This window comes from Argentina silus (genome assembly GCF_951799395.1).
Source record: "Argentina silus genome assembly, chromosome: 16".
Taxonomy (NCBI): Eukaryota; Metazoa; Chordata; class Actinopteri; order Argentiniformes; family Argentinidae; genus Argentina; species Argentina silus.
Genome location: NC_139670.1, coordinates 16,283,591 through 16,305,240, shown reverse-complemented (window position 1 = coordinate 16,305,240; position 21,650 = coordinate 16,283,591). Strand labels below are relative to the sequence as shown.

At 47.0% G+C, this 21,650-nt stretch overlaps 1 protein-coding gene across 1 annotated transcript in view; it reads left to right on the top strand.

Moving 5' to 3' along the window:
• Window positions 1-21,650, top strand: part of pcdh15b (protocadherin-related 15b) — a gene marked incomplete at its 5' end in the record, with an annotated part of 120,845 nt that overhangs the window by 71,299 nt on the left and 27,896 nt on the right. The window contains 4 exons of the mRNA XM_083688217.1: window positions 4,855-4,995; window positions 5,315-5,427; window positions 19,114-19,223; window positions 21,360-21,500. Coding sequence (XP_083544343.1) covers window positions 4,855-4,995; window positions 5,315-5,427; window positions 19,114-19,223; window positions 21,360-21,500 — 505 coding nt within the window. The remainder of the gene's footprint in view (window positions 1-4,854; window positions 4,996-5,314; window positions 5,428-19,113; window positions 19,224-21,359; window positions 21,501-21,650) is intronic.

Here is a 21,650-nt window from a genome sequence, read left to right as displayed (position 1 = left end):
CCGCAGAAATTACATTTTGCTCTCCGTAAACGGTCGATTTCGCAAATCCGCCCGTCCCACCGTGGCGAAGAGAGTCAAGACGCCCTTAAGGTGTCTCTGCCTCATCACTCCCACAGCAAATATTATTTAGAAGTCAATACTTAGGATTCATACGTGATCTCAGTCGATACTTAGGATTCATGCGGCGTGGCGTCCGTGTCTGATTATTTCGAGCTGTTTTCACGGTAGCCTCTTAAGAGTCTTAGAGAGACGATCATGTGTTGTGGTCACGGGAGGTGCGGAAGGGCGGAGAGGAGAGGAGAGGAGAGGAGAGGAGAGGAGAGGGGAGGGGAGGGGAGGGGAGCGGAGGACAGAATGGGAAAGGAGAGGAGTGGAGTAGAGGCTAAAGGAGAGAAAAGGAGAAGGGAGAAGAGGAGAGGACGGAAAGGGAAAGGAGAGGAGCGGAGGCTAGAGGAGAGGGGAGGAGAGGAGAGAGGAGCTAAGAGAAAGGAGAGGAGAGGAGAGGAGAGGAGAGGAGAGGAGAGGAGAGGAGAGGAGAGGAGAGGAGAGGAGAGGAGAGGGGAGGGAAGGCATAGGGAGTAGAGGAAAGGCAGAAAAAGAAAGGAAAGTAAACAGCCAGAGACAGAGAGAATGCCCAGTGGAGGTCTATACCCCTGGAGACCATCTCTGACCCCCAGGGCATGGCAGGCCAGCTGAGCCCCTCTGATACTGGATGTACCCACTCTGCATGAGCTGGAGGCCCTGGCACTCTCCCTCCCTCCCACTCCCCCTCCTCTCCCTCTTCCCACTCTCCTTCCCCTCCTCTCCCTCCTCCTCCTCCTCCCCTGCCTCAGATGTATGTAAAGTATTTCTGAGATGACAGGAGAGGCCAGTTCTCAAGCAGAGCTGTGAGAGGAATCGGTGGGGGGGGGGGGGGGGGGGGGGTGGGGGGGGGGGGGGGGGGTGGGGGAGGATAGACGCCACCACCACTTACTGCCTGCATGCCTGCCTGGCACGTTGCTTCTCCTACAGCACACAGAGAATTCCCCACCTGCCCTTTTCTCTCTTTCTTTCTCTTTGTCTCTCTGTTTTATATTTCCTCTGTCTCCCCCTTTTTTCTCCCTCCCTCCTCCCCCTATCTCTCCCTTTTTTCTCTTTATCTCTCTCTCCTTTCTCCTTCCCGTTGTCCCATCAGTCTCTCAATTCAATTCAATTCAATTCAATTCAATTCAATTCAATTCAATTCAATTCAGTTGGCTTTAGTGGCACGAACAAACAAATGTTTACATTGCCAAAGTCAAAAACAGTCACAGATAAAGAGGTAAGAACAATCTGAAAGTAAAGACGAATATTAAGAGTCTGTCTCTCTCTCTCTCTTCTTCACTGTGACATCATTGTTCTCGGTCCCATTCCAGGGACTGGTTCTTTGACGTCAGTCCTCTAATCTATTCAGATGTTGAAGATGTCGAGACTCAACCCCCTTCTGATCCAGTTTTTTTTTTTTTAAATAATCCTATATAACATGGCCTGGGATGGTCAAGTGGTCTAGCACCGTGGTCTAGCCTACAGTACACACAGCTGCCCATGGTGGCATGGGTTCAAATCCAGCCCGTGCCCTGCTGACATACCCTCTCCTCCTACTTTATTCTGCTGTCTCTATCCAGAAAAATAACTTGAATATTCAAACAAATAACCTTTAAACTCTTATATAACACCTCGCCTGAGATGAATTAATTATAGCGTAGCGCTGGTTTTCTGAAGCCTTCAACCTTGTCAATGTCTTCTTGTCGCTGGTAAATGCATGCCGTCATTGTGCGTAATGATAGAGAAGCTCATCTTGCTAATGAGGAGAAGGTAATCCCACGGTGGTTGGGCTTTCGGTATCAAGAGTTCAATTACTCCTCTAATTTTCCATCTTGCCTAATAATGTTAAAAAACAGATATGCAATTAACACACAATCCTATAAACAGGCTAGACAATCAGTATTCATTAAACATCCCTCCCTCGAGAGAAACTGTGTGTTTGTGTTTGTGTTTGTGTGTGTGTGTGTGTGTGTGTGTGTGTGTGTGTGTGTGTGTGTGTGTGTGTGTGTGTGTACATTGGTGCGCAAATTAATGTGTGTTAAGTCCTTTCCCAGCCAGCGGTTTTTTGAGAGAGTGACCTCTGTCCTTCACCCTGGCGGCAGCAGCAGATGGTGTACAGCAGTCCCAGACTCACTGTCAGATCTGTCTGCCCCCTGCCCCCCCCCCCCCCTCCCCACACACACACACACACACAGACACAGACACAGACATAGACAAACACACAGTTTCTCTCTTTCTGTGATGTTTAATGAATACTCACCATCAGATCTGTCTGCCCCCCCCCCCCCCCAACACACACACACACACACTCACCCCCCACTCTCCCACCACGGTGACTCTGCCCTCACCCTGCTGCGCTCAACCACACACTGCCAAGTACTGCCCAGCCACGGCTAGACTCTCACGGTGAGACTTGACACGACTTCAGACGAAGGATAAGTTGTTGAAAAGTGTGGCCCTTTTTTTGTTGTTGCCCTCTCCCGTTTACATAAGGGAAAATAGTCCCGGCGAGCTTACTCATGACTGGCTATTGACTCGGGAAGACTAATCTCCTATTAGTTAGAGCAGGGCTGAAACGTCGATGGAAGAACTTTGTCTTTTGTCTCCTGCCAGCTCTAAGCCACTGGGCAAATGGTGGCATGCATCTCAAGAAAGCTGTACAGGATTATTTTATTCCTCCATCAAACTCTCTCTCTCTCTCTCTCTCTCTCTCTCTCTCTCTCTCTCTCTCTCTCTCTCTTCTGTTTGCTGTGATCCCTCCCTGTCAGACCAGGGATTTAGGCCTGGGCTCTTGGAGTACACTATATTTTATTTTTATTTTTATTTTTGCTGACTCGGCGCTTGATTTATTGAAAATGAGCAGCTATTCCAGAACAGAACTCGAGTGCCTGCTTCAACGTTTCATCGCTCTGCATCAAGACCATGACCACGATTTTAGAATTTATGCATAATCACTCCCATAATGTTTGCTTTGAAAATCCCCCTCTGAATCCTCTGGGGGTTTTGAAACTCCACTTAACATCTATGAATGCACAGAAAGGCATTTGTCTGATTTGACAAGCTTAACACAATCGTTTTCACTGTTATCACAGGAAATGAGCTGGCACGCACACAAATGCTGTTTATCCGCTTTCTAATGAAACTGTGACTCTGTGAATCCATCTAGATAAGCCAAGTCATCTGCGTCATTGAACCGAATATGATAAGAGTACGTTTGACTTGCCAAACAACAAAAGTGAGTGAAATACTTTTTGGAGTTAGTTAGTGTCATCAGCCTGGCTCTTCTGACCTGCTTGGTATGGGGGCCAACTTATGTTGCTCTGGTGTTCTGCTTGTGCTGCCCTATTCTCAGAGCATCTGTCAGCTGTTAGCTCTTCACACTCACAACCCACATCTCACGCTTCTGCATGAACCAATCTTTTTTTATTCAGAATTCATTATTCATAAGCCCTCGCTTCCACCGTTCGAAACTACAGTACACCCCCCAAATTTGAGCTTGTATGAAAGTGCCCGACTCCGCACGTTCACAACTCGACTTGAGATTTGGGGCTTGATGAAAAGGTGCGACTGCCTCGGTGCTTTGCAATTAAGTCTGCAATTAAGTTGTCTCCCTGTCGTTAAAGGAGGGACTCTGTGAAGTAAAGTGAAGGGAGAATGTTGAGAAGAAATGTAGAGATGTAGAAAACAGCATGTTATTATATCAATGATAGCGTGAGATAAGTTTCTACAAATGAAATACTTAGAGAGATCAATTCTAAAAATAGAGATTATATGATTTAAGCGTTATGGAGACATAGAGAGAGTAAGCATGTCTGACTAGATTATCCCGTCTGTCTCTCCAGGAGCGTGAAGCATCCTTCTCTCGCTCGACCTCCTTCAGAAACAGGATGTATTTTCTTCCCAAAGCTTCAAAAATAAATCAGAGAATCGTTTATTTGGGTGGATTTCACACTAAACCCAAGTGAATCCGCGTCCATTTACTGTGACGTTTATGTTGTTGGCAGATGGATTTGTCGGAGCCAAGTGCCTCCGGGGGGGGGGGGTTTCGCTAGCTAGCCCGTAGGTGCTACTTCTCTCCTCCTCTCATTCCACCGCCCCCCAAATCCAGACATCCAGCAGAGTCGCCATCTCCAGCCTCCCTCCCTCTCTCTCTCTCTCTCTCTCTCTCTCTCTCTTTCTACCTGCTAAGGCTACACATGAGCTCACATAGAGGCCCCTCAGATTGAGAACAACAGAACAATTTCTGTTTCCAGCTGGGTCCTCTGGGAGTGCGGGAATACAAACCATTCATGTCACGCGCTGTGACTCAGTGGCAAAAGGGAAATACTGTCTGCTGAAATCAACTACGCGAGCAAATGAATTGTTCGCTCTCATGTGTTCAGCCTAGATCCGTGGTGCTACTTAGCATTTAGTGCTAGTGGGGTCTTTTATGTAGGTGTCTAGGTGAAAACTATAGGTGAAAAACATGCAGAGGGTGTGCATACATGTACTGTTCATGTAACCCACAGGGTTTGAACCAAGGACCTCTTGCATGGATGACCCCGACCTAAACCGTTATACCAACAGAACATACTCACAGTAGAAAGGCTTCCTCTGGGCTTACAAGTCTCAGGCAGGGCTACTCATCACTGAGCGTGGTTCTATATCAGCTCTGCCACATATACGTGCCATCGCAATGCTTAGATATGTACGCCCGGGTCCTGATAGTCCTGGTTTTGACCCACAGTGTGGTTCTCCTATCATTGTAAAGGTATATACAGGAAGTATTGAAGTGTGTTCTTGTCTTCGTAGGACACTCCTGCAAGCCACATACGCTACAGACTGGACCTGGATGAGTTCCCCTACAGCAGCAGTATCTTCGACGTGGACGAAGACTCTGGCAGCGTCATCACCCGAGTCAACCTCAACGAGGAACCCAACTTGAAGTTCAGTGTGAGTAGAATGCATCTCAAATCACAGATTCTACTGTCTGCTATGCTTTTCTACTGTCTGCTATGCTTTACTACTGTCTGCTATGCTTTTCTACTGTCTGTTATGCTTTACTACTGTCTGCTATGCTTTTCTACTGTCTGCTATGCTTTTCTACTGTCTGCTATGCTTTACGGAAAAATAAACACAACACATCGAGAAGTTGGGAGACATTTTCCGAAAGATTTAGGGGGGGGGGGGGTGGGGGTTTCTGCAGCATCATTGAGTTGAGGAAGTGAGCGACCACTTCCCGTTTGATGAATCCATGTCATTTCCTGTGCAGCTGGTGGTGATTGCCTACGACGACGGGGAGCCGGTGAAGGAGAACAGCACCCTGGTGGAGATCACTGTGCTGCAGCCCTCCATCATCCCCATCTTCACTCAGGAGGAGTACAGGTACCAAATAGGAACATTAAACGAACAACATTAATGAGGGATTGATTGATTGAAGAGGGATTGCCTTGATTTTCCTCCTCCTCCTCCTCCTGATAACGAGATTTGTTTCTTGGAGGTGAGGTTTGATGTAACATCCCAAGCACAACGTACACACGTGTGTAAATGAGAAGCGTCTCGCGTCTCCGCGAATCAGGATAGATACTCACAGAGTGACTTTTCACAGCTCTCTACTAGGGTATGGAAGTGGGCTTTCCAATGTGTTTTCCAGTGGGGTACAATCATCTTTTAATAATAATAATAATAATGAATTTATTTTGTGCCGCACTTTTCTCAGTACTCAAAGACACTACATTCCATGGAGAGAACAAGAATAGATTGATACATAAAAAGATACATAAAAAGATAGCACAAAAAAAAGATAGCACAACTTTGATGTGGTTTGGAAGAGTGTTCTAAAGAGTGGGGGCTGCAACGGAGAAAGCCCGGTCCCCCCAGGGACAGTGTTTAGTCTTGGTGATGGGGACAAGGAGGTTGGCATTAGCTGACCGGAGACTGTGGGTAGGGGTGTGCTGGAGGAGGAGGTCAGAGAGTTAGGAGGGTGCCATGTTGTTGAGGACTTTGTAGGTGGTGAGGAGAATATTAAACTCTCTGGAGTTGGTTCTAGGAAGCAGGCAGGCAGCTGAGTTCTGAACATGTTGGAGTCTGTTGAGGACTGTTGGTGGCCCCAAATACAACAATGTTGCAGTAGTCCAGCCTGGAGGTAACAAATGCAGGGATGAGGATCTCTGCATCACTGAAGGACGGGGAGGGTCGGAGACGGGCAACATTCCTGAGGTGGAATGAGGCAATTTTAGCCATGTGTTATTCAGTTGTGATCTGTGTGTGTACTGTAAAATATCAACGCAAATGATATGACAGTATCAGATGTGCAGAAAGTGCTGGGGTGTGATTTAGGCAGAGTCTGTCTGGGTCTGGTCCTGGCCACTGTCTCAGTATTGTGTGGCTTCTCTAGCAGTAAGAATTCATATGAATGATCTAAACACAGGAGCAACTTTACAGCAAGTCCTCCCCTATGCTCTGTCTTTGTCTTTCACTCTGTCAAGTGCTGCACTGTCCTGTAAGGCATTTATCCTATATTGTATCGCCTATTATAGTTCATGGACAAAAGAGTTTTTGTAAGAAATGGACCTGTAAATAGGAAATCACCTCAATCTTGGCCCTCCTCAATAAGTTGAGCTAAAGTGCTGTAGCATTGCCCTTGTGCTTTATTGATGTTCTTATCAAAGCTTCTGTGCTCACTCCAGAGGTCATGAGAAAATAGTATAATAAACCACCATGGATGAACAGACACAGATAGAGTTTCAAGGATGAAGATCTTTATTTATCCATCAAGTTTTCCAATTATTTTTCTAAGTAAAGTAAAGGTACGCATCACCCTTGTCAGCAAACTCGCTCGGGAGTTCCCACTCGCTGTGGAACGTCCACGCCGTCTTGTCACTCAATCCAATGTCAACATTGTCAGTTAGTCCATTTTCAACTTTGTCAATCAGTCCATTGATAAACTCATCAATCAATCCATCCTCGATATCGTCGGTCAGTCCACTGTCGATTTCATCAGGAAGTCCATTGCCATCCTTGTCGGTCAGTCCATTATAAATGTCGTAGATCAGTCTTGGCTCTGTCTTGGTCTTTGGTGGCAGATCTGGCACGCCGGGCAGCTGCCAGTCTGTCTGAGGTTCAGACTTAGAGGTTGAAGCCTGTCAGAATGAAAAGAGAGGTGGTTGAGTTGCGGTCAGAAGAACAGACACAGCGACTGCATCCGTAGATATCTGTCCCTGTCTACAACACACACAATAAGAGTCAGGGTCTCTCACCTGGACTGATTTCATGGATTGTGGAGAACCTGGCCTGATTTCAACCCCAGGGGTCTGTTCCTGCTGAGGGTTACCTGGCCCTGGCTGTCGAGGCAGAGAACACATCAAAGTGAGATAAGTTGTTTGCTTAACAAATATTATATTGCAGTAGGTTTGGTGATGTTGGCTTACAGGTCTTCTTCTCCGGGCTTTAGGGTCCTGGGGTGACTTTGCTGTTTGACCTCTTGTCCTGTCCTTTTTTCTCAGATGACGTCTTTTCCCTTTTCCCTTTTTTCCTTTGCCTTTGGGTGTCGATTTGTTGTCATTATATTTGTTTTCCTTCCTTTCGTTATCGCCTCCAGAGAGATGATCAGTGTCTGTAGAAATCATTCGGATACAGAATTGTTGCTTAGGAATAACTTATATAACAAGATAAACTTTGTTCTGCACATTTCACAAGCAGAATTTAAATGTGTATCTGTAAATGACTTAAGACTCCTCATAACACTTACCGGTATCAGAGTTATCAGAGTGAGAGTGTTCAGACTTAGAGCGGCTTTGTATCAGACGTGTGCCTCCACAACAGGTTAACAGTGACAGCAGTTGAAAAAATACTACAACGCTCTGTCCACTCTTCTTTCTTCCTTTCTTTTCTTTTTTGGCCTCCTTCTGAGGTCCGTCTACTTCTGGAACCTCCGTTCCGCTTGGGGTCTGACCCATAGCGAGGTCTAATAGTTATTCTGTAAAACAAGGAATTATTAATCTACTATAATTCGAGATAGTAGTGTGTGTCCTTGAACAAGCAAACGGTGCTCTGTCTGAAAACTCTGGAACCTTGACTTTTATGTCTTTTCATCACCATGGTGATACACACTTTTCGCTTTGGTCATTATGACATCATAATGGTAGGTGGACATATGATGTTACAATGGCACCCCTAGTAAGGTGCCATGTGACATTATTCAGTTGTGATGTGTGTGTACTGTAATATGTCAACGCAAATGATATGATATGTGCTGAAAGTGCTAGGGTGTGATTTAGGCTGGGTTAGGGTTAGGGTTAGGGTTAGGGTTAGGTCTGTCTGGGCCTGGTCCTGGCCACACTGTCTCAATATTGTGTGGCTTCTCTAGCAGTAAGAATCCATATGAATGATGTAAACACAGGAGCAACTTTACAGCAAGTCCTCCCCTATGCTCTGTCTTTGTCTTTCTGTCAAGTGCTGTACTGTACTTTAAGGCATTTATCCTATATTGTACTCTAACCCTAACCCTGACCCTGTAAATAGACTATGATCATAACCATAATGGTTAATTAATGACGATTATTTTGTCCATTTAAAATGTGTGTGTACAGTATATCATGCAAGACTCTTGCATGATTGCCAGATGGAGGATTTTTCTGCGTATAAAGATCAAATAAAATACTAAAATACATGTAAAATGTCCACTTCCCTTTTAAAAAACATTTTTTTAAAAGCTTGCACACCTATCACTCAATCAGGACTGGAGAACTATAGTATTTGTAGTGCGGTGTGAGTCATGTTCAGAGCTTGCTTTCTTCTTCAGAGTAGATTTGTATGAAACATCTAGTCTAGATCTGTCTCTCTAAAAAGCCATAAACCGCCAATCTCCAAAATCCCCACCTTGGTCAAATAGCCAGAGCGGATGAAAGTGGAGGCGCTGACCCACCCTGAAAGGTCACTGATGTACTTTATGACCGTGCTTTGTGTTTTTATGAGGTCATTCGGTCATAGCAGGTCTTTGCTCCTCTGGTTGGGTAGTAGATACTACAATCCAGCATTTTCGAAGGTTAGCATTGGCTAGCTGCTTGTTAGTATTCAACGCTTTCATGCTTCTTTCTGTAGATGTCAAGGTATTTAAAACAAATCTATGGGTGTTATTTTAGGAATGGGGGTTAGAGGCAAGAGGAATCTGTTAGTGAAGCTTTTATTGTCGCATTTATGAATATGTATAATGGCTCCAAGCGAGTGTGCGCGCAGCGAATGAACTGTACTACGCTATGTTGTTTTCTCAAAGGGTAGAGTGCATTCGCTCTGAATACATTAGCTTTTTTATTGAATTAAGTGTTGTACATATGTGAGATTGGGGGCTAATTAATTCAGCTCTCATGGCTTTATCCATTTTAGATGGATAAGCATCCTGCAGCTCTGGCTCGCTAAATGGCTAATATAGATTTTCATAATGAAAAGAAAAAAATTTGCAGCCGTGCTGCTTGAAGCGGCTTTTCATGCGAAATAGATTTTTCTCGTCGAACTTTGAATAATAAAAATTAAATCCTAAAGCTAATTTAAAGTGGCTTCATGACGCATTCTGTACCCCTTTTCAAAGCACACGACTCCTCTATCTGCCTCCTCAATTGATCAGGTGGTCTTTTGCCAGTGGTCTTCAGTGGAGTGTAATCTTCCAGTGGAAACGTGTGTAAGCCAGCTCTGTAACAAGCCGGCCCTTATCTGTTGATTGATAAATGCTGCTGTATACAGTGCCAAGAACATGGGTGATGAAAGGCCTACAGTTGTGTGTGTGTGTGTGTGTGTGTGTGTGTGTGTGTGTGTGTGTGTGCGTGCCTGTATGGTTGAATGAATGCCACGTCCTACACAGCGGTAGAAGGTCGCTGATCATAGTAGCTTAGGGATGACAATAGCTGTTGGTTTGTATCGTCGGATCAGCTGTTAATCAGAGCCTGTGGAAACATTAGCCAGGTGTGCCCCCCCCCCACCCCCCCGCTACCCAGCCAATCAGCTCGTTCTAATCTACTACACCCCGGCACAGCCGCTCTGGAGAAATGGAGTCTCTCCTCCTCTCCTCCTGTCTTTTCCATCCCCCTCTTCCTCCTTCTGTCCTCTCTCTAGAATCTCCCTCCTCCTCTCGACTGCCTCCCCCTCCTCCTTCTCAACACCCCCCCCCCCCTCCCTCCCTTCACCCCCCTCATTCGTTCTTCTCACTCCTCTTTGTTCCCCATCTCCTCCATCTCCTCCATCCTCCTCCTCCTCCATCTCCTCCTACCCTCTCTGCAGCCCGGGCCCTGCTAAACTGCTCCACCAACCCCCGCCCCCCCCCCCCCCCCCCCCCCTCCAATCTAGCACAGCACAGCACAGCAACTGCACTGCTACAAGATAGACAGAGCCTCCCTCCCTCTCTCCTCTCCTCTTCCTCATTACCTCGTTCTCTCCTCCCCCCCCACCACCCCCCCCACCACTCCCCCCACCCTTCCACAGCCCTGGATACTTTCTCCCCCCCCACCCAGCCCCAGCCTTCTCCTCTATCCACCCCCCCCACCTCTCCTCTCCTCTCCTCTCCTCCTCCCTCCCTCCTGCCCCCCCTCTATCCGTGCGGCTCTCTCAGGCACCAATCATCTGCTTAATTCTCTGCCTGTGGTCTGAGGGCTCCCTGTGCTCTGCCCATCACTGACTGCACATCAATAATTCACCGTCGACTCACAATCGCTTATACTCTCCATTTCTGTAAAAAAAGACTAAATTAGGTCTTTTTTCAGACATTGCTACTATAAGGTATTTCTTTATTCCGTATTAACCGAACCTGTGTGAGGCGTTACGCAAGTGGAACGGAGTCATGTTTGAGATGTGAAGAAGATATGACAAGTCTGAAACCGTCATGCCAGGACGTCAGAATCGATTGCGATTTTCTTAAGACGGGGCAGCTGTGTTTTGTGCTTCCCTGCTCTGGAGTTTTCGAGCTCTAGAGAACGTGACAGATGACGGACTCAAGGGAGAATGCAAATTGGAATCCGGCTTCTGTCTCGAGGCCTTCTCAGATGAGAAAGCTGCAGCAGCGACTACAACCAGACTGCTACAGTCAGAGTTCTCTCCTTAACGACCAGACTCGTAGAGTCAGTCAGACAAGAACCTTCAAAATGTCCTGACCTGTGGTCTGGGTTGGTCCAGTGGTCTAACACAGCAGCCTACAACCCACACATATTCAAAACCAGCCCTGCTGACTTATCCTGTCTTTTTCTACTTTCTGTCCAGTAAAAAATATGAGAGTGGACCCCTAGAAATGTCATGTTCTAATACATTGTATTGGATTTTGTTGTTTCTACGAGGTGAGGTTAACAGTTAGCTTCTAGATAACCGTGTGTCCAGGTGATCACGCCTTATTGCATTATGCCTGAACAAGAATCACTTCAACTGTGGCCTAGAGTGGCGGGCAAACCCAATTTAAGAAGGCTGCTGGTTGGGTGAACAACCAGCGGCGATGCGCCGCTCGTTTTGCTTTGGACAGAGCCGTTTAGCGAATGAGCCAATTCTAGTTTCCTGAGATTGTCTTGTAGAAGTTGAGCCAAAGTGTCGAGTACAGCGGAATCCCCCCTTCCAGGCAAAATGGCATGATGTTGGCCGCCCCAAACCTGCCGCCTGTGCATTTATCCACACCGCTTATCTCATAAAAAAAAAAAAAAAACACTTGACGAAGCCACAGCGCTGCGTTTCTCCCTAAATCACCTACGTGACGCCTCGCCCCACCGACGCCGAGGGGAGTCATTTTGACGATCGCAGCAATCACTGTCTCCGTTTTTTTCTGCTTACCTCCCTGGATTTCAAAATCTTTTTTTTTATTTATTTTTTAAATATATATATATATATATATATATATCTCCTATTCCTGGTTCGTGAATAAACATGAGGGAAAAACTTATCATCCAAGACAAGATGGTGGCATGGCTGCATGCATCCTGAGTCCCCCCACACAGGCGTGTGTGGCTTTGAAGTAGGCTCTCCTGTGCCCTCCGAGAAATTGAAAGCGGAGAACCTGTCTTGGGATTGTTTACTTGCTGTTACGCTGTGTTGCGACTTTGTGGGAGACATGGCAGCCGTTTGATTGGCTCTGTGAATACTTGTTTATAAGCCTGTTGAATAAGAGCAGTCGACAACAGCCGTAAGGCCAGCTGCTGGTGGTGTGCCAGTAAGCTGGTAATTTGATTACATGCGGAGGTAGATGATTAAGCGGTAATTGGATGATTGTTAACGATCGTTTGTCACTGTTGGCCTCTAAGTCATGGCTATGTGAAGGTAAGCTCCGTGCTGTGTGTCTAGAACAGAGGGTAGATGCAGCTGCAGATACTGTAGTGTGCGTGTGCGCGGGCATGCGTGGGTGTGGGTGTGTGTGCGTGCGTGGGTGTGTGTGAGTCAGAGTTACTTTGCCTATCCTCTTGCATTCATTCTCATTGGGTTTGAACAGGCAGAGGCTGTGCCTCTCAGGCTGTCTGCCTGTGTCCCACTCCCATCCCTGGAAGAATGAATTACTTAATACCGGACTGGTTTAACCCCCTGGAGTGCATCACAGCAGACTGATTAGTTTCCTCACAGGGAATAATTGCCACAGCCACTCCAAAGCCCAAGATGATGATTCCCACTACACCTACACTGACACCACACACAGACACAACAACACTGTTTTGATCCTCTCCCTCCCAGTCCCTTCTGAAGGACCAATATGGAGGTTGCCATTAACACTGTTTTGATGAGGTTAAATAGTGCAACACCCTTAAATATGAGTGTTTGGTTTCTTTGAGAGGGGTGGTCTCTGGGTTAGCGGGCTAGTGGTCTCTCTCTTTTCATGTGGAGTGTTTGTACTAATGTCGGTCAGGGTGTTTTGCAATGTCACACTCCTCCGTGAAGTGAGGCAGTGCGTTGTTTAAATGTCATCTGTCATGGGTGTGTGCCTTCTTAACGGGTCAGGTCTAATTAACCACCTGGGAGTCCTGCTGTAAATCCGGCCCCTTTCCGCACCCTACTCCCCCCCTCTCTCTCTCCTTCCTCACTCTCCTCTAGTCCTTCCCTGCTATCCTCCCTCTCTTCTTTACTCCTTCTCTCATCCTCCCTCTCTCTCCTCTGCTTCCCCTCTCCACCCTCTCTCTCCTCCCTCACCACCCTCTCTCCGCTTCTTTTCCCTCCTCTCCACCTGGTCTCTCACCTCCTCTACCCCCCCCCCCCCCTTTCCTTCTCTCTCTCCCTTTCTCTATCTCTTACCCCTCTCTCCCTTTACTCCCGTCACTGTCATATCCCTCTGTTCCTTGTCTCCCTTCCTCTCTCTCCCCTCTCTCTGTCTCCCGTCTCCCTCTGCTCTCCCTCCTCCTCTCTCCAGTCCTCCTCTCCTCCCTTTTCTGTGTGTGTGTGTGTCACATTGCCATGTTGTGGAGGAGTGGGACTCCCTCTCTCCAGAGGAGAGCACCTGCAGTATTAGTATGCAGACGTTAGCCGGGAGCATAGCACCCCTACCAGCACGGGGGTCAGCCAAACAAACAAAGCATTAGCATTACAGCACTAATTAAAATGCACACATCCCCCCCGAGTGCAGTTAACCAGTCACTGTCTTAACAGGGATACAGGGCCGAGTGATTTGTTAATGAATGTCATTAAAAAGTGTGGAGAGTGGAATCAGGATGTTTTCAGATAAGGTTGCTTTGTGTTGCATCAGTGCATCGAGAGCGTGATGATAACACCATCAGATAAACGGTGTACACGTGTTTTGAAGCCACAAGTTGCTTGTTTTTTTTTAAAATGTCAGTCTGCCATCTGGAACGTGGGTGTGTGTGTGTGTGTGTGTGTGCGTGTGTGTGTGCTCACATATGATCATTTATTCAGTGGTGTATCCTAACAATCGGCATACACCTGCCGCCTTTCTCCTTTAAGGAAATCCCATGTTTTTTTGTTGTTGTGTTTTTTTTCACTCGCCGCTTGCTTTAACGACTTTGATAAGTTTGTGAAGTCGATTCGCCGCTATAAAAATGTTGTCTCCTCTAACAAACACACGAGCCACAAACGCCCTAAAACACTAACACTGATGCCAATGTGCTGTCGTTAAAAAGGCGCCCAAACTGTTGTTCTAAAAATACCGCTAACAACTTACATCCAAGGTTACCGTCGCTACTTCACTGCAGAGCGTAGACCCGAGTGGGGCAAAATGATGTTTTGATGGTGCCGGAATGAATAGTTTTTGTATTTATAGACAGAGTGTTAGCAGCCAAACTGTCACCCAGAGAATGATGCAGTACAAACGTGCAAACCTCACAGCAGACAGACACTCGGATGAATCGGAATGCGTCACTGGGAAAAACATTCAATCAACGTCCTCTGGGGAGGTCGGCATACCGACTTGTATGCAAACATAGATGGCATATCAACCAGATTATTACAGATAATTAGGGATAATTACTCCCCTCATTAACATGCCCGGCTCTGTGTTGTTCCTGTGTCTTTGGTCGGGTAGAGGGGGTAAACGGCCCTGTGAGAGAGGAAGGGAACCACGGCTGCTGTTGATAAATCATATTCATCTCGATGGGTCCGATCACTTTTATAACCAGGGATGTCTCAATGAAACCGAGGTGTTTATCAGATCAGCTTCTCTGTGGCCAGCCCAACAGTTGAAATATTCATGGCGCTTTTCAATTATTTATCACATGTAGCCTATCAGTTCGTCCTAAACAAGTGCATTATGGGTAAATTATGCTAATGTCTTTTGGCTGAAATAGCCCAAGGTTTTAATGTTGCTACCAATCTCCGTATTAGACCTGGGCTGAGCATTAGCGGGTGTTTTAGGCGCTATAAATGAGGGGGGGGGGGGGTTTATTAGGTTTTATGAGGAAGACTTTGAAGAACAACTTTATTGGACACTTTAAAAAGTTTCCCTTGATGCTCACGTCTTTGCTTCACCGCTCTTACCCCATTAGCCGTTTTGACCCCCAGAGCACATATCATCTCAGTCCGGTCTTGAACGGACAGGTGCGCAAATAGAGTCGGGCCGGCTAATAAAAGTGGTAATGCACCAAGAAAAACGAGCCTGTTATCTTTCAACTCATTGTCACAACAACGTTTCCGTTTTGCAGCGGCTATCATCCATTATGCATAGTACATGTTTTGTGTTAATATATTCTCTGCGGACGGGGGAGTGGTTTTGAAAGGCTAAAGAGGTTTCCCAGGGTTCACAGTGCTGATGTTTGACCTTTCTCGCTCTTGTTTCCAAAAGGACATACTCAGTATGCCAACAGCTCGCCAGCTATACTGATCCCAAACACTTTGAAAAGGTCAGCGCTTAAATACTGGAGCAAAGCGTCAGAAAAATCGAAAGAAAAAAAAAAAGGATCTTAACTTCCGTCCGCTCTGAAAATAGCCCAACATGGATTTTTTTGTTGTTGTTGTTGTTTTTTTTTCTTACCCTGAGTGGAATGTTCCATGTCGATAGCTGGCTGAGTGACTGCACGGGAGAGGAAGTCATTGTGGACAGTGAATGAAGCTGTAGCCAGTTGGCTAGGTCAGCTGTTTTTTCCTCTCAAGGATGAATGCTGTGTGTGCGCCTTACCAGACAGCATGCTTTACTGCGCTATCTCGACTTGCGTGTTGTGCGCTTCAGGGCACAGCGTGACTGACCTCGGAGCATTTATCTCTCTCCCCCGGCAACCAAAACAGAAGGAAGCGGGAGGTCGCGACCTCAAACACCTACATAATTCACGTTTGGTTTTTTTCTAGCCTCTAACAACCCATTGACTCTTTGCAGCATACCTCTTATTTGTTCATCTAAGCCTCCACACACAGTTGGCCTGGCTGTGTAAAGCTCCGACCCATTTGTATTCAAGTGGATTAGTACGGTTAAAATGAATAACAAGTGTTCTAATGTTTTATTCAAACACCTGGATTAAATGTGTGTTTTTTTTTTTTTCTTCCTTTTTTATCATCTATTGGATATCGGCAGCGATTTTGACAACTTTTCATATCAGTGTTGTCGTCGTTTCCCTTCCTTCTTCTTTATCTTCCCACCGCACGTCACGAGATCAAAGGATGAGATAGCGCGATCAGATTAGGAGATGTGAATTGAATTTCTGCTCAAAGTAATGTCAGTGTCAGTATTTCTTCTTATCAAAATGTGTGTTGAACTGTATTGTATGTCTCTCAGGCAAAGACGGTGACGGTATTCGGGGACGTTCTGCAAACTGAAAGTGGACCGGACGTTGTATTGACGACGTATCTGAAGAAGGCTTACTGTACTGTACACAGCTCCAAAAGGATATAGATTCACAGTTTCCATATTTACAGCCAGGACTTAGCGACAGCAATCAAGAAAACTAAGTCCAAATATAAACACTACATTATTGTTCCTCCAGAAAGCTACACAAGGATTAGCTCTCCTCATTTTATGAGAGAAGTGCCACATAGCCTGCCCTGCGCTGCAGATTACTCCACTACATACACACGGCCAGAGAGAGCTAGAGAGAGAGAGCGAGAGAGAGAGAGAGAGAGAGAGCTAGAAAGAGACAGACAGACAGACACACACACAGACAGACAGACAAAGAGAGAGAGAAAGAGGGAGCTAGACAGAGAACTAGAAAGAGAGTGAGAGGGAGGGAGAGCCAGAGAGAGAAGAGAGGGAGAGCCAGAGATAGAGAGAGAGAGAAAGAAGCAAAAAAAGGAGAGGAGACAGTGGGGTAGCCATGATACAGGCTTTGCTCTGTGGACCTCATTAGTCTCCCACACTTACCCGCGTGCTGGTGGAGCAGCCATTAGAGTGGGGATGTCAGAGAGCGGAGGAAAGGGTGGATGAGTAGCCCCTGTTATCTGTGCAAACAAACATGCCACTCGCCTGCCAGGAAGGGGGTCTGATTGGGCAATGTCGGGGAGGGGGGGATTATCGAGGGTGGATGAGCTAGTGAAAGCCTCAGCCGCCGCCGTGGTCTTGCATAACAAAGACCTGAAGTGTGTGTTTAGTGTGTGTTTTTCATGTGTGTGTGTGTGTGTGTGTGTGTGGGTGTGGGTGCATGTGTGTGTGTGTGGGTGTGTGTGTGTGTGTGTGTATGTGTGTGTGTGTGTGTGTGTGTGTGTGTGTGTGTGTGTGTGTGTGTGTGTGTGTGTGTGTGTCTCGCACACTGCCACCGTAGGAAGCCAATCGCCTCATAACCGGAGGAGAAAAGGCATTACAGCTCACTTTGGTAATATCCTCCTCCAAGTCTGGCTGGTGGTTGATTTGCCTAGGGGAGAGGGAGGGGGGAACACTCTTCAAGCAGTGTGAGGCAGCTGGGTGAGGCTGCTGGGTGTGTGTGTGTGTGTGTGTGTGTGTGTGTGTGTGTGTGTGTGTGTGTGTGTGTGTGTGTGTGTGTGCGCGTGCATGTGTCCCACCGTCGCATGAAAAATGTGGAGACTGCTTCCCGGCAGGCTAGCAGCGTTGTCACAGAGACCTTGAAGGACTAACAATCCTCTTCTCACAGCCGCCATATTTGTACGATACATAACGCCTTATGTTTTGCTTATACATAACATAATCCCCCAATGTGGATTGGTTCTGAATCGATTCACACTGTGATCGAAAGCCTGAGGAGGATGTGTAGCCCGTGTAGCCACCCCCCCCACCCACGCTGTTTTTGTTTATTTAATTTTCGGTCCTAAAGTTGTTTACGGAAGCGGGCTAATGGAGTTGTCCGACAGTCTCCTTGAGCAAGTCACCCTGGAGTCACGCCAATTCGTTTGAAGTTTGTTGGGGTTTTTTTTTCCATTTCAAAAACGGGGACGCACTCACTTGTGATATCTGATTTGTGCTATGGTCTGTCAGTAATTTAATTTGGAACATCAACAGCCCACCCCTCTTCTGACTCCTCAATGACCGTTGAACAAGCGATGTGAGACAGACTGGAGTGTGCGGAATGTGTGTGGAACGCCCCGAGTCTGTCAGAGAGAGAGAGAGAGAGAGAGAGAAAGACTCGTCCTTGAGTGTTGTTATTCATTCATTGCTGCGTGCCAGGAAAAACTCTTGGTTGTTCATCCTGGGGACAAGAGCGTGTTTTGTAAGGCTCTCCATGTACGGCGGTAACTAAATTTCAGCTCTTGAAAAGACTCGAGATTTAGCAACAATTTAATCACATTTACCACGTACTGTTGGGTGCTTGCAAGAGAGAGAGAGAGAGAGAGAGAGAGAGAGAGTGTTTATGAAATTGTGATAACTGACCTGGTTAATTACCCATGTTTTAGAGCCCAACCAGCTGCGAGCAGAGACTCAAATTAATATAGTTTATTTAATGAAATGAAACCGACTTGAGATTTCACTGCTCCAAATATCAGTTCGTGTAATCAAGCTGTTTGGCGAGGTTGTGTAGGTTCTCTGCCAGAGTGCCCATTACCCATGCTGTTTCACCATATCGCACAAAATAATTTGAAAACAAACAAGATATTGCTCATTTGAATATATTCTTGGACAAGACACCCCTTTTTGCATAACTAGAATATGAAGTCTATGAGGAATTTCTTCTGTTTGTTCCAACAATAGATGATTATAATCAGTATTAGGACGCACGCACACACGCATGCACGCACACACACTCACACGCACACACCATATGTCAACGGTGCAGGACCTTTTGAGGACCAGAGTTATTCTTCTCTTTCTCCTTGGCTCTCCGTCTATGAATCAGTTTCTCTAATCATAATCGATCTCACACATCTGGTTGGTTTGAAGTCAGCCGCTGATTACAAGGCTAGCGTGAAAACCAGCCTTCTAGGACCTTGGGGAGCTGTGCACTCTGGCCTTACGTCGATACGCACTGTGAATACCAGTGTGATATTGGAATGTGTATCATACTGTGTGTCGATACAAGCATATGGAGGTCTCAGTCTTGCCAGTAAAGGGTAATTTCAGTACATTACCTGGGAGCACTATTCAGTATGTCTCCATTAGTGTTCCCATTGCCTGTGTCATTGACTCTAGGTGTGTGTGTGTGTGTGTGTGTGTTTGTGTGTGTGTGTGTGCACGTCTACGTGTGCGTGCGGTGCGTGCATGTGTGGGCACCTGTGTGTGTGTGTGTGTGTGTGTTCCTTCAGGTTTCCTCCCGTCAGCGAGAAGGCTCCAGTGGGGAAGGTGGTCGGGGTCATACTGGCCGCAGCTGTCAATCAGACCATCATCTACTCTATCATCGAGGGCAACGAGGGAGGTGAGTATTTTTACTCGTTTTACACTCTATACTCAAGGTCACAAGGACACACCAGTACACCCTTGTTCCCCTGATAGTCATCCGGAATCCCAGGAACTCCATCTCTCCCGATGGCGCCGGAGGAAAGTCAAAAGCGGGGGGCGGAAGTTGGCGGGAAGTCCGCACGACCGCTCTAAACCGGTTTTCCGCTGTCGCTTCACCCCGGCCGCTCTGGCGACGACAACCCCCCCCCCTCTCCTCTCCCCGCCCGTGCTCTCTCCCTCGTAACCCGATAGGACGCGCAGAACGAAAACACGAGCGAGGCGGAGGAGGTTTTCTTCAAGGCCGCCGCTCGGCAGCTGAGCGGCGTGCGTTCACGTTCGTCAGAGTCGGGTCAGTCTATCCCAAGGAGCCCCGCGTCGCATTCGCCACGGTGTCGCGATCCTCCGTCTTTGTCGGTTCGCCTTTATGTAAAAACACCGTCTTTTACAACAACAAAAAAAAGACTGAATACGCTTGTCTTTTCATCCAAGAAACGGCACCAGGGGTCTGAAGTCTGTTGGCACTACTCCCTCCGCCAGGTGAAAGTCACTGTCACTCTGTCCTTCGGCTTATCATAAGACGCTTTACTTTGACTCCCCATTGTCCCCCCGTCGCTGACAGGATTACTGCCATGTAAAAGCGCTCTGAAGAATGATAAGTACCCGTCTCGTTCCTCTCAAGTCGAGTCAGAGTTTATTGGTCGCACGCGCAGGACGCAGGTTTGAAACGAAACGTACGATGAAACGATGACTTTGCCGGCTTCCTCTCAACAGTGCAAGTATCAGGACAGAAGAATAGGTAATGCGGTAATAAATGGCAGCGGTGATGGTAGTGATTGTAAGTGTGTGTGTGTGTGTGTGTGTGTGTGTGTGTGTGTCTGTCTGTCTGTCTGTCTGTCTCTCCATCCGTCCATCCATCCGTCTCTGTGTGTGTGTGTGTGTGTCTGTCTGTCTGTCTGTCTGTCTGTCTCTCCATCCATCCGTCTGTCTGTCTGTCTGTCTGTGTGTGTGTGTGTGTGTGTGTGTGTGTGTGTGTGTGTGTGTGTGTGTGTGTGTGTATGTGTGTCTGTCTGTCTGTCTGTCTGTCTCTCCATCCATCCATCCATCCATCCATCTGTCTCTGTGTGTGTGTGTGTGTGTGTGTGTGTGTGTGTGTGTGTGTGTGTGTGTGTGTGTGTGTGTGTCTGTCTGTCTCTCCATCCGTCCATCCATCCATCCATCCATCCAACTGTCTGTGTGTGTGTGTGTGTCTGTCTGTCTGTCTGTCTGTCTCTCCATCCGTCCATCCATCCAACTGTCTGTGTGTGTGTGTGTGTGTGTCTGTCTGTCTGTCTGTCTGTCTGTCTATCTGTCTCTGCGTCCGTCCGTCCATCTGTGTGTGTGTGTGTGTGTGTGTGTGTGTGTGTGTGTGTGTGTGTGTGTGTGTGTGTGTGTGTGTGTGTGTGTGTGTGTGTGTGTGTGTGTGTGTACGGTTCATTCCAGAGAGTCAGGGTGCAAATTGTCTGTGATTACAATCTCCGCCTCATACCTCTCTGAGTGTGAACAGATGAAGTTGCATGCCCATATTTGAGACCCACAACATTAAAATACATCTGGAGCATATTTAATGATTTGGAAACGGAGGGGGGAATTGGTTTCGCTTTTAACTCTCTCATTAGATTCAATGAAGAAGCACTGAAGAGATAATGACTGTGTGTGTGTGGGGGTGAGTGCGTGCGTGTGTGCGTGTGTGTGTGTGTGCGTGTGTGTGTGTGTCCTTCATTGTTTGTGGGTTTAAGGTTCATGGTAGAGTCTGACTTTTTCAAAGAATGACATGAGGGAAGAAAGTTCTAGTACATCTTTCTTTCTAGTACATTCCTGCAGTGTGTATGTACACTATCCATCACTCCCCCACCCCCCCTACACAGTATGAACCGGAAAGTGAGTGTGCAGAACATCGCTCCTGCATACTACACATTGCACACTCTGGCTTAGGGACCAATTACCATTCAGGATGTTCTAGCTCATCCAGCACTATGTTGATCTGTATGACCTGGTCGGTATCTCCCCCGTTTTAAACAGTTTTGGTTTTGCCCACTCTGCTGATCCCTATGTGTCTCCTCTCTCTCTGTCTCAGGTGAGTTCACTGTGGACAACAAGACGGGGGTGGTCTCCACGGCAAAGCAGCTGGACTACGAGACCAACGCCAGCTACGTCCTCCGAGTGGAGGCCGACTCCATGAGGGTGGTCTCCTCCAACCTCCGAGCGCCCTCCAAATGTACGTGTAGAGGAGGTGGTTTGGAATGTATTATTGCTCAAGCGATTGGTGACTTTTACCTTAGACCTAAACACTTTGCGTTTCGCTGCATGAGCTTAACGCCTAGGCTTTAGCTTAGCGGGCTAAGGCAGCGTCGTGGCAAGCAGGAGA